The 12,675-nt window shown below is 56.7% G+C and overlaps 1 protein-coding gene across 1 annotated transcript in view; it reads right to left on the bottom strand.

Annotated features, from left to right (window-relative positions):
- Positions 1-6,339: 6,339 nt before the first annotated feature.
- LOC131409004 (guanylate cyclase D-like) overlaps positions 6,340-12,675 on the bottom strand; it is a 73,793-nt gene continuing 67,457 nt past the window's right edge. Inside the window, 3 exon segments of the mRNA XM_058546222.1 lie at positions 6,340-6,448; positions 10,733-10,818; positions 12,430-12,524. Of these exon segments, the coding sequence (XP_058402205.1) occupies positions 6,340-6,448; positions 10,733-10,818; positions 12,430-12,524 (290 nt within the window).

Raw genomic sequence — 12,675 nt, 5'->3', positions numbered from 1 at the left:
GGCTGTCACTGTGTCTGTGTAACCTTTTTCCATGTAGTATGTGGCTGTGGCTGTGGCTGACAAGGTAGCCAGGATGGTGCCTGTGGTGTGGGCTTTGGGGTCAAGGTCCAGTTCTGCCACTGGCTTGCTGGGTGACCTTGGGCTGAGTCTCAGTAGTGTCAACAAAAATATGGGGTAGAATAGAATTATCGAATAATATCTACCTTGCATGATTGTAGTGAGGATTAAAGTGAAGATATTCCATCTGTATTGATTCCTGAAATAAAGACCCTCCAATGGGCTGCCCATGGGGGGAGACTTGAAGACATCCTTTAAAAGGCTCCTGGGCTTTTAATCCATCTTGTGGTTGCTCTTTGGGTAACGCAATGAGGCAGGTGGCTGAGGCTGCATACTGATTGGCTTGGGACCACAGGGGGTTTGGGAGGCAAGGGGGTGGTGGGGAAGAGTGGAGGGAAAAAGGGGCGCTGCTGGGGAGGGGGCTGGGAGGGAGAACCAGAGGTCTGGAGAGGTTCACGAAGCTTGGCTGCACAACGCACGAGGATGTACTCTCTTCTCTGGCTCCCAGGAAAGCTCCAGCAAACTCTCCACTTATCGATGCTCTGGGAAGTTGGATCTGGTTTTAGAACTATGTACAAGAGCTGAGCGTGGGCTCAAGGTGGGCACAAGGGGGAACAGAGACTGCCCCCACAGCCTGGCTTCCCCAGGCTGTGAACCTAATGACAGTTCTGGAAATGGGCCAAGAGAATACTGTGATGCTCCTTGAGCTGGAAGGATTTTGCACCTGGACACGATGGTGTCAGAAGTTTACACAGTCTTCAGGCCATTGCTTCCCAGTTTTGGGAGTTGTTATAACTACTTGTAGGACTACTTTTTATAATAAAAATTCTCCAGGTTGAAACTGGGGGTCTGAGCAATTTGAGAAGACAGGATGAGGGTGGGAAAGGGCTGGGCATCAGGGGAGATGGTAGGTAGCTCCACTGGCAGGAGCTCCATGGCGAAAGGCCCTGGCCGTCAGCAGTGGGGAGCGTGCTAAGTAGGAAAGCGACATGGCGAGGTCTGTGCTGCAGGTAGACTGGGGACGGCAGGGGCCAGTGGTGAATGGAGGCAGGAGAGCAGCATGGAGCGCAGTGCCGTTGCTGAGGACCCCAGTGATGGGGCCTTGACAAAGGCAGAGACCATCGTGGTGGGCAGGATGGATTTGGGGATTGATCACCGGTTGAGGAGAGGGCCATGGGAAGGACAGGGAAGAGAGGGTGATCACCCCTGGTTTTGGCCAGGTGACAGGGCAGAGCACAGTCAGGGTGATCTGTGGCTCATTGGGGAGATGCTGGGCCTGGAGCCCAGAAGGAAGGTCTAAGTCAGCAATGGAAGAGAACTGCCATTAAGAGCCTCATTCTCCTGTCCGTGCGTGGGGACCGCTACACCCGCCTCCTAGGAGAGGGTGCGGTGGGCCGCGTGAGCCGGCATCCAGGAGAGCACTGGATCAGACTCAGCACCACCCACATGTTGTTTAAGAGGAGATGTAAATGGCTAGAGACTGGACAAACCTCTGACACGTGCTGACTTGGGCCAGGCCTTTCAGACGGGAAGAGGACACTGAGATCTGCTGAACTCTCACTGTCCTCCAGTCGTCAGGGAGATTCCCAAGCAAGACTCCTCTGTGCGATGGGGCCTTGCCTATCCCTGCAGCACCATCCTCCCTCCCTGGCTGGGCAGCTGAGCCCAGGGAGCCTGGAGGCTGGGGAGGGGCCAAGAATCTGGGGGTTGTTGGAGGGGCTCCTGGTTCTCTCTGGAACAGCTTGCCTGCCCCCTAGTGGACTTCTGAAGAGTCTCGAGGACGCACAGAAACCTCTTGGAAAGGGACCTCGGAGATTTGGGCCACTGGGTCCATGTCCTGATGGGGAGACTGGGGCCCTGAGCAGGAGTGGCTTGTGCACGCAAGTCCGGGGCAGAGCTGAGACAAGAGGTGGCATGGCTGGCCCTCGGGGAAGAACCTGGGCTTCGGCGTCTGACAGGCCCAGGTGAACTCCGCAACAATAGGGACGATGGCACCCACTTCCCGGGGCTGCGAGGACGGCTCCCTGAGACAACACGCACACAACATGCCCGGTACATGTGTGCCCCTTCCCTCCCCCTCTATGTCGCTTTGCTTCCCCATGTAAGACTGTAGACAGTTCTAACAGTCTTTGAGCAGATCTGAATTTTCATGCAGGTGGATTTCCTTAAAGCGAGGTTCACCGGCCACCACAGTGGCCTCCTCCACCTCCCCTGCCCTGTTACATTTCTTCTCCCACCAGCGCCACAGAACGAGGGCTTAGATCCAGTCTTGCCTTCAGGAAGTCTCCAGTCTGCAGGAGCAGGGCCGGACTGCGTGGCCAGGGGGCTGAGGGGCCAGAGGAGGTGCCCCTCCTGCAGTACGCGGGGTGGAAGGGAGGGTTTCAGGGCAGGCTTCCTGGAGGAAGCAGCAGAGGAGCAGAGGTTGAGGAGGAGCTGGCCAGAAGGGCTGGGAAGCAGAGGGGCTGGGGAAGAGCACCCAGGTGGGTGCAGGTGTTGGAGGTGAGAGCGTCCATCGCAAGAGGAGGGGTCGTGGTGAGGAGAGACAGGACAGTCAGGGAGGCCACAGGCTGACAGGCCGACCGCACCTGCTATGCAGGATCCCAACTGAGCAAGCCCAGGTGCAGAGAACAACACACACACAACATGCTCGGTACATATGGAGGTGGCACTGCAGGAGGGGAGACTGTTTTAAAAGCCTCTGGGCTAACTAGTTCATTAGTTTCTTTATTCATCAATTCAGCCTCCCAGTGCACACCTCTTCCTGGGCATTGGACTAAAGGAACAAACTAGATAATGTTCCTGCCGTCAAGTGAGGGTCAGGCGTGGCAACCCCTAATTACATACAGAGGGCGGTTGGGAAAGGGTTTCAGGAGAAGGTGGCTTTTCAGTGGACTTTGAAGGATGTGTAGGAGTTCACCAAATGTTGAAAAAGGGATAAGGTCATCTAGGTAGAGAAAATAGCAAGAGCAAGTTGTGGCATCATGAGGGGCTTGGGGAGGAGTAAGCAATCTGTCATGGCCAGAGGGCTGGGTGTGTAGGGGGCAGATGAGGTGAGCCCAGCCTGTGTAGGGCCTGAAGTGTCAGGCTAGTGTTTGGACTTTTCCAAGAAGTCCATCCCAAATCGTGCCTGCCTGAAGAACGATGAGCCAAGCAATCCCAGATCACCCACCCCACGAGGACCTTCTGGAGCCCCATGGCCCCATCTGCCAAAGGGAGAACCCCATCCCCTAGAGATGTCAGGAGTGTCCCATTGCTGGAAAGTCTGGTGGGGAAAAGGAGGGGGACTTCATGGGGACCAGCTGGCATTGACTCATCATGAAAGTCACGACTTGGGGCCCCATATCTGGGGCTCTACCCGGACATGTGCACGGAAGCCCCATGCAAATGCTGGGCCAGCTCCTCATGAGAGGAGGGCCAGCTCCCAGAGCCTCCTCGGCCTTACCAGGAAGGTCTGTCCTCACCCCGGTTCACGGAAGAGACAGCTGTGTGTCCCCTGAGGCCGCCCCCTCTGGAAGCCTTCCAGGGACCATTGCTGTTTCTCTGCACTTTTGTAGCACCGTGTAACTGCCTCAGATCAGGAGACAGACAGAGGCTGGCATGGACCACTCACTTCACCCCTCCGAGCCTCCGTTTCCTCATCTAGACAGCAGGCGATAACTCCTGTCTCCGAGGGTGGCTGTGGTTGAGCTAGTATGCGTGGAAGCTCCAGGCCCCGGGGCCTGGCGCACAGCAAGCAGTGGATAAATGTGGAATAAGTGAGCTCCAAACCTTCCAGCATAGAGGAAACCGGCCCAGCCCTGGGCAGGGGCACGACGCAGGAGCCAAGTGGGCGCTGGCCTTCCTCCTTGTTGACCTCGTCCCCGCTGATGGAGGAAGTTTGGGGAAAGGCGAGGACTCCGGTGTGTAGGATCTATTCCCACGCAGTGTGCATCTTTGGAGCCAGAGTTCCCTCCTGGAGCCCCCAGGCTCTGCCCTGAGGGGGTCTGAGCAGGGGCTTCAGAGAACCAAGCTGCCTCAGCCCTTCTGAGAGTGGGCGGCTCAGAGGGTGGGTGGAGGGCCAGGGGCTGCCCCCACCCACAACCATTCTGGAGGGCCCAAGAGCAAGGAGCCCCATGGCTGGATCCAGGCACACCCCAACACACAACCCACACATGTACAAGACACACCACACACATTGTGTGCACAGACACTGATAGAAGGAGATCTGCCGCTGCTCCCAGACTCTGGTGCCCAGACAGACACACTTGGACACATAACACACACAGCTAAAGCAGCATACACGCAGACACACCAAGGCCACATACACACAAGTGCATATACACAGCCCACACAGACGCATATATGCACACGCACACAGACCTCCGCAGACCAGCATACACATGCAGACACAGGCATGCACGGGAACGTGTCCCTTGCCTGCTCAGGGCCCTTTGAGCTCTGACATCCACATAATACACACAAAGCCACGCAGGTCTGTCGCACACATGTGCACCCTGAGTCACGGCCGCAGCACACTCCTCATGGGACAGAGTGCCTTCGCAGCCCTCGCCTCCTTTGACCTAACAGCAGCCCCATAAGGCAGGCAGGGCCGGGTCTGGTCCCTGTTGTGCAGTGAGGAGCTGGGGGCTTAGAGAGGCCCCCTGACTGGTTCACGGCAGGAAAGCTGGGTCCTGGTTTGAACTCCTGTCTCCTTGTGTCTGCCTACCGTGCAGGGTTTCCGTTTACCCACAGCCCAGAGGGACCTCACAGTCACCTGACCAAACGCTCCTCTCATAGAGGGAGAGACTGAGGCCTGGAGAGAAAATCCACAGGCCAAGGGAGGCCACAGAGGTCAGTGGAGGAACCAGGGCCATGCTTTTGACCCTCCACCCCATGGCTGCACCCCACTCACAGACAGACACGATCACTCACAAAGCCGTGGCCATGTCCCACAGACAGGCACGCGCAGACCCTCCCTTCTCAGCACCCTACAGGCTCGCTTGGGAACAGACATGGTGTTCCCACAGTCCTCTCTTTAATTCTCACAAGGACATGGGAGGTGAGGGTGACTGCCTCCATTCCGCATTTGAGGAAACCGAGGCGTAAAACGATTAGGCCCGGAATCATGCAGGTAGGGGCCACAGTGGCATCTCCCAAAGTCAAGTCTAGCACTTTCTACCACACAGCAGCTCATGGCTCCAAGCACACATCATCCACATCCCTCTCTTTCACACATGCACACACACACACACACACACGCACACACACACCCACAGAGGCAGCCTGGCCTCTGTGAGCACTGTGCCTGGCAGAACATTTTCCCAACGACCCCCAGTTCAGTTCCAGTGCCAGCTCCTCCTCCTGAGTGGTCTTTTGAAGAAGGAGAGTTTGTTTAGAGCTTAACCTCCCCCCGGCCCTCGCCCTCTCCCCTCAGTCAGGGAAATGAATTCCACGTGCGCTGGTCTGGCGGCTCTGAAATCAGCCTGGGGGTCTGGTGAGCACTCTTTGATGTCAGAAGCCAGTTAAATGAGTTGGTTGTGGGTTGTGTTTTTTTTTTTTTTTTCCCCTGTAAGACAGAAGTCTCATTTTCCTAAGAACCAAGGAATTCTCACTCCCCTCCCCGCCCCTTCCCTGAGATTCTGGGAGCCCAAGACCTGGACTCCCAACACAGTGCTCACAGACGCCCAAAGGTTGGGCGGCTCGAGGAGGAGAGGCAGGGAAGGAGGCGGCATACTCCAGCATTTGCTGTGGGCCCAGCCCTGTGTTAGGAACAAGCCTTATGTGGGCCCTCTCAACGCCCATTTTAGAGATGACAAAACAGAGGCTCTGAGAAGTGATGCGACGCGAGCAGGTGGCCTACCTGAGCCTGGAGCCCTCGTCTGCCTGGCGCCAGCTCCTGTTCCCGTCTTGCTTCTGCCCATGACAGCCGTGCCACCGGGGCAAATAGCCTCCTCCCTCTGGGCCTGGGCACCTCGGCTGTACAACGGGGACCATGCTCTTGATGCGAGAACAATGAGCTTTACAATAACAAGCTCACAGAGTCAAAATGATTTGTCAAGAACAAAGTGCTGCATGAAAGGAAGGGCATATTTCTGTTTTTATTGTTTTTGTGTCAAGAGGCAAGTTTGCCTGTAGGATTCATCCTGGAATGCACCGATTAATGTCGCTCCAGAGTGCTTACTATCGAGCACCCGGGTGGCTGCCAGGGAGCTCAGAGAAAGAATTCTTTGAGGAGAGTGGCACAGGGAGGGGTTGAGGGTGTCCCCAGCTGGTGCAGGCCCCTGCCCCACTCTGTCCCCCTCCTCAGGGCCTGGCTGAAGGCTGCCCTGAGCCCCAAGGCCCAGCCCGGCACTGGCGGGCTTTGGCAAAAGCCACCTTGATTTCTCAGATTATGAGGTCCTGCCAGGGGTCCCTAGGGAAAGAGGAGAAACAAGAATAATAAGCCCACCCCCAGAACAACAGTGGTGGGCGTCTAGAGCCCACAGCGGCTCACAAGGGGCTCTTTTCACTTCCTTGGTTTCTCCCGGTCCCTGCAGCAGCCCTACCGTGGGCGTACCGGTGCCCTCCGCACTCGGAACCTTGGGGACCAAGGCTCAGAGAGGTGAAGGGCTGCTGACTCGTCTGCATGGGTGGCTTCAGTCCAGGGGAGACGGGGACCTAGCCCAGCTCTGTCCCCTACTCAGGACGTGACCTTGGGAGGCCATATGCTGTGGGGTGAGGGGCTCTGTGACTGTCCCCAGATGAGGCAAATCTGGAGTAGGGACGCTGGACCCTGCACACACTCATTTTCTCATTTGCTTCCCACACGTGCCTGGAGGAGGGGAGAGCGGGTTATGGCCTTTGTACAGAGAGGGGAGCAGGGCTCCCAGTGACAGCCAGGCCCTCACAGCAACCTGGCAGGGGACATTTTTGAGCTTGGTTGACAGGGGCAGAGGGGAGAGAAGGGGCCACTGTGTGGGGTGTCTCTGTGACACGTGATGAGAAGCACGTCTGTGGGCCCTGCTGCCTGGTCCTGTCTGCACCAGGACATGGGAGGGGCTTCTGTCCCCTTCCCCGATCTCCACCAGCCTCCCCAAACACACAATACAAATATAAATAACCTCTGCAGACACAGCAAATACAGAAAGTGACAATAAAAGCATCTTTAAAAACTCAACTTAAAAAATCAAGCTATAGCACACAGTTCAGGTAAAAATTTGGTAACTGCCTTGTAAACACAACTCTAAGACATTTCCATCCAGCTGGTACCCCAAGCCCTTCCTGTAGAGATTCTGTGTGTGTGCGTCTGTTGGTCTATCTGTGATCTCATCTCCAGGCAAGCAGAGGGGCACATGGTGGGCCTTCCACGTGTGTGTGAACCTCGTGCCCACAACGGATGTAGCATGTGTGTGCACGTGTGTGTGCCATGTGCTGGATCTGAGCCCGTGGGCCTAGGTGGGTGCGGGATTCTCCTCTCCTGCCTGGAGGCCCAGAAGGGTCCCACGTCGGGTGGAGCTCACTGGGGCTAATCTCCAGTCTCCTCCCTCCCTGACTCGAGAAGAAGAAAACGTTTCTGGCACTTTCTAAAGTTTCTGTCCAGGAGTGGAAAAGTCATCGGCTGAGGGAGTTCGGATGACAGATGGCCGCCAGACCTGCAGGTTCCCACTCCCGGGAACGGGTGGGCCAGGGAGGCTGGGCGAGGGCTGCCCGGTGCCCGCAGGGCCAGGCCCTGCTGGGGAGATGGCGAGAGCTGGAGATCTCCCCTTCCCTGGGCGCCGGGCGCTGGGGCACCTGCAGGCGCATCGTCGGCCAGGAGCTCCTGGGGCTTGCGTGGTCAGGGGAAAGTTCCATAAACATGTCAGCAGGAAATACCAGGGAGTAACACATGCTATGAGGGGCCGCCACGCTGGGAGGTGGGGTAGAGGGTGACAGCAGGGCTCCATCTACTGTGTGAGATCAGAGCTGGGACCTGCACAATAGGAAGGGACCAGGTCAGGGCGTTCCAGGTACAGGGGACAGCAAAAGCAAAGGCCCTGTGGTGGGGAGAAGCTCAGTGTGTTTTAAGGAACAGCAAGGAGGCCCTGAGCAGGTGGTACAGGGCAGAAGGTGGCAGCAGAGACAAGGCCGAGGGGCAGGCACAGGCCAGCTGGAGCCGGGCCTCAGAGGCAGCCTGCAAGAGTTCGGGCTTGAGCCTCAGAGTAGTAGGAAGACCCCAAGAGTGTTACACAGGGAACTTTCGTATTGAGCATGTTTGCATTTTCTTTAAAAAATAGCTGACTGCCAACGGAGATGCATGGAGGGGGCCCAGTGGATGGGAGGAAGTGGCGAGGAGCCCTTGCAGTGGGCCAGCAGAGGGGCCCAGGTGGAGGGGGAGAAGCCGTCAGGTGGGATGTGAGGGAGGCTGAGCTACAGGACTTGCTGAGGATTCCAGGACAGCACCCAGCCCTCCAGGTAAGGAAGGTGAGGCTGTCCGGGAGGAGAGAACTCTGGAGGAGGGCCAGGCTGTGGGGCAGGTGCACCCAGTGGGTCTGCAGTGCCAGGAAGACTCCAGAAGGAATCACTGAGGGGCAGCAGGGGCTGCAGGGCCTGGAGCTCAGAGGGGTGGTGGGGCCCGAGGCCCACAAGGGGTGTTGGCGGCATCCGGATAGGAAAGGCAGCCCCAGGGAGGAGCCCTGGGCACCCCCAGCATTTAAGGATTCGGGGGAGGAGAGGAGCAGGCGGGGAGCCCATGGAGGACGAGCTGGAGAGGAGGGAGCACAGCGGGTGCCGAGGAGGCCGAGGAAGAGGGTGTTTCTAGGAAGAGGGAGAGCAAGGGGGAAATTCTGCTGAGCACTCGGGTGAGAACTAAAACTGCCCACGGATCTAGCGACACAGGTGGAGGTCACCAGTGACCTTCACAGAGCCTTCTGGGCAGGTGGGGGTGGAAGGCAGACTGCAGGGGCTGGGCGGGAGTGGGAGGTGAGGAAGTGAAGTCAGCGTCAGCCGACGGGCCTTCTGAGAAGTGCAGCTCTGCATGGAGAAGAGAAGTCGGGTGCGCAGCGTGGCTGTGAGGGCAGGGGATGGCCTGCTCTTCTCTCCCAGGGGCAGGAGAAGTGGGCTGGCACAGAGGACCTGGCTGGATGGGGAAAGGGCATGAAGGACCCCAGCCATCCTCCCCGGGGGGTGGGTGAGCTGGGGCTGCTATGGCACATGGGAAGGCCCAGAGAGGACAGGGACCTGCCCCAGTTCACACACCAGTCCGTGCCCCCTACCTGAGCCCTGTCCTCACCCCGTACTGCCGCCCGGCAAGCTGTCCACGCCAAGACTGTCCACAAAGTTGAGGGACCCTGGGCTGTGCGGTGGCCTTTCTGTGAACTTCAGCTGGTTCTGCACCCAGGAGGCTGGCATGACCTCATAAAACGGGTGCGTCTGTGTGTTCTGCACCCCGGCCCTTCTCCATGTGCCAGTGTGTACCCATCTACCCCCTCTCACTGGATGCGGCTGTGTGTTGGAGGAGGGCACTCAGAGATGAATGCGGACAGTTCCTGCCCCCAGGCGCCACTCTGGCCTGGAGTCCCTGGGGCCCTGAGGCCTTGAGGCACCCTGACAGCAGCATGGTGAGGAAGTGGCTTCTGCAACTGACTCCCTGCCAGCAGCCCCTGTCCATGTCAGCCCATCCGCCCGGAGGACGCGCAGCCTGGGCTGCTTAGCGCTGGTCTGTTCCCAGGGAGCCCATGTGTGTCCTGCACATTTCTTGTCTTTGAGCGACGGGAGGGGGCAGCCTTGGGTGGGGGTCCATCCTGGAAGAGCTGAGAGGAGCCAGCCGGGAGTTCTGATAAAGGAAAAACTCTGGGCAGGGAGCTCTGATGCAGTTGTGCTGTGGGGCCCAGGACAGGGCTCTGCCCACCCCGGGCTCAGCCTCCCCACTGGTGGAACGAGCCTGTGGGCCCCGTGGGCCCCGTGGGCCCCGGGGCCTCCTCATTTCTAGGAAACTGTAATTCTCAGCCATTGGCCACACCTGTGCCCCTTGCTCTCCGGCCCCCTGTGAACTGTCCAGTGCTTGGGTGGAAAGGAGTGAGGAATGGCATGTCGGAGTAAAGTGTTATTGCTCCCTCCCTCCACCCCACCTGTGTTGGGACGTGGGCTCTCACAGGACAGAGGACATAGGGAAGAGCCAAGCTGCTGGGTAGGAACAAGCTCGTGGAGAATCGGCTTCATTTGGCCCCTGAAATGTGAGTGCCCCTTGGTCTATAAATTCCTTGTCTGCAGAAATAGTCAGAAAGGCGACAAATGCTCAGTGATATTTATCAACACTTTACCGTGACCAACTCAGAATAGGAAGATTCTACGTGCTCAGCCACAAGAGAAGGGGCGAGCTAATCCCGGCGCGCCCGCGTGTTGCAATCCTGATGCTGTCACTACCTGTGTGTTTATAAAGTGCTCTGAACAACCTGGGAGGGTGCCCGGGATGCTGAGCCGAGGGCACGGATCAGAATGAGAAGGCATCAAGGCAGCATGCTCTCACCCACGACAAACGCACCGGAAACGGGAACCCCGCTGAGCGCTCACAGTGGCTGCCTCTCAGGAGTGGGAGGATAGTGGTTATTTAATCGTTAAAGAATTCTGTATTTCCAAGTTTTCTGCACCAGGCAGGTAATACTTTCATAATCAGAAAAATAACAAATATCAAATTTCAAACATACGAGTTCAAGCTTCTGGAAAAATTCCTCTTACTCACCCAGGTCTGATGTCCAGGGGTGTGGGGAGGGGTCTGGGGAAGCCCGCCTTCCCCGCCAGCCAGTAGGTCTCCTCCATGCCCTTACCCTGGAAGAGAGAGGAAAGGGCATTGAGCAAACATCTCCAGGCAGAGAGCCGGGCAGAGGTGAGCCATTCCAGTGGCTTCGGGGAGAGCAGCCTAGAGCCTAGAGGTGGACTATCTGAGTCCAAATCCTGGCTCTGTCACTCGCTAGCTGTGTGACTTTGGCCAACTTACTTCACCTGTCTGTGCTTCAGTTTCCACAGTGCTCCATAGAGTTGGTGGCAGGATTAAATGAGTTAATATTTATCTGTTAGAAGAGAAATCATGAATCACGAATTCTATGAGCAGCAGATCTGGAATGCTAAGATGCCATTGAGTCTCTGATCTGTGACCCTCCCCAGCTATTGAAGGACCTGCTGGCCTCCCCTGGGATGGAGTGCAGCTGCCTGGAGGTTGGGAGTGGAGAGGGCATGAGGGGCACTGAGGTCAGGGCTGGCTGGTCTAGGGGTTCTGTATCCCACCCTGGGCCAGGGATGGTATTGCCCCCTGGAGCCCCCAGGCCAGCTGAAGAAGTTAAGGTGGGCGTGCTGCCCTCCTCGCTCCCTCTTTGCACCCCCTCTGTCATCAGGACACCCAATGCCCACTCCCCCAACAAGACAGGCCTGCCCCCACTCACTCCAGCTCATGCTCCCTCCCATAACCTCAGCCTCCAGAGCCAAGGATTCCACATGTGCTGGCCCTCACCGGCTGTGTGATTGTGGACAAGCTGCTCCCCCTTTCTGAGCCACACCCTCCTGCTCTGACATTCCACAATGTAATGAAGTGAGTCCTGTAGACACCCAATTTCTGGGGCCCAGTTGCAGCCCTGGGCCTTTAAAGGCCTGGGCAGCTCCTGTCTCCCCACCAGGCCTGGCTTTAGCTGAGGAACTGGGGGAATGGGAGAGGGTGGGGTAGGAAGAAAAGTCATTCACAGGAATACTGAATCTTAACATTCAAAAAAGAATGCAGAGGCTGGAGCCGTCTCTGCCTTCAAGGTGCTCATGGGTAAGTGCAACCCTACATCACACCTACAGCAGCAGAGGGCTGGTGGTGGGACTGGTGGGTGCACAGAGAAGGAATGATAGTTACTGCTAGGGGAAAGGAAGAAGGAGAGTGTTCTGGGTCAAGGCAGGCTTCAGCGAGAGGTGATGTCTGTGCTAGGGTTCTGAGGGACGAGTAGGAGCCCAACAGTGCTATGGAGAAGGTGCAGGCTTTGGAGCCACCAGACCTGGGATACAAGCTGTATGATTTTGGACAAGTCACTTTGCATCTCTAATTTAATTTCCTCCACTATAAAATGGGGACATTGGTCCTCCTTTCATTATTGCTATGAGTAATAAGTATGTTAATATATGCTGTGTACCAGCATGCTGCCCAGGTAGGTCATCAACAGAAGTAACTTCCTTGCTCTGGCCCCTCTCCTCATGAGGAGCCAAATGAAGGAGTGGCTCCTAGGAAGAAATGTTTCTTTAGAATCTGGGGAGTTGACAGGACATGTAAAGGTGATCAGCTCCATCCCCAACTTCAGGCAGGCATTTCCTTCAGCTACAGTAGTCAGATGAGAATCTCTCCCACTGCCCACAGAAACTGGAACTTTGGGGACTTTTCCCGTTAATCCCAGGAGAGAAATCTCTCACCTTTATCTCAGTCTGGCCTTTGAAGTCGATTTTGTAGCCTTCATCCAGGCTGAGCAGTGTCTGGACTGTGCTTCTGCTGACATGAATTCTGTATGCTGAGAAGAAAGGTAGTAACCAAGTCACCACCTGGTGGCAGTGTACCTAGTGTTCAGTAAAATCATCAAGAGCCTGTAACAGCCCCAGTTCCAGCCAGTGATACACAAAATTCTGATTCATATGATACCCTTTCTCTGCCCTCTTGGCCCT

This window comes from Diceros bicornis, chromosome 7 (genome assembly GCF_020826845.1).
Source record: "Diceros bicornis minor isolate mBicDic1 chromosome 7, mDicBic1.mat.cur, whole genome shotgun sequence".
Classification (NCBI taxonomy): Eukaryota; Metazoa; Chordata; class Mammalia; order Perissodactyla; family Rhinocerotidae; genus Diceros; species Diceros bicornis.
The sequence above is the reverse complement of the archived record's forward strand: the minus strand, read 5'-3'. Positions and strand labels throughout refer to the sequence as shown.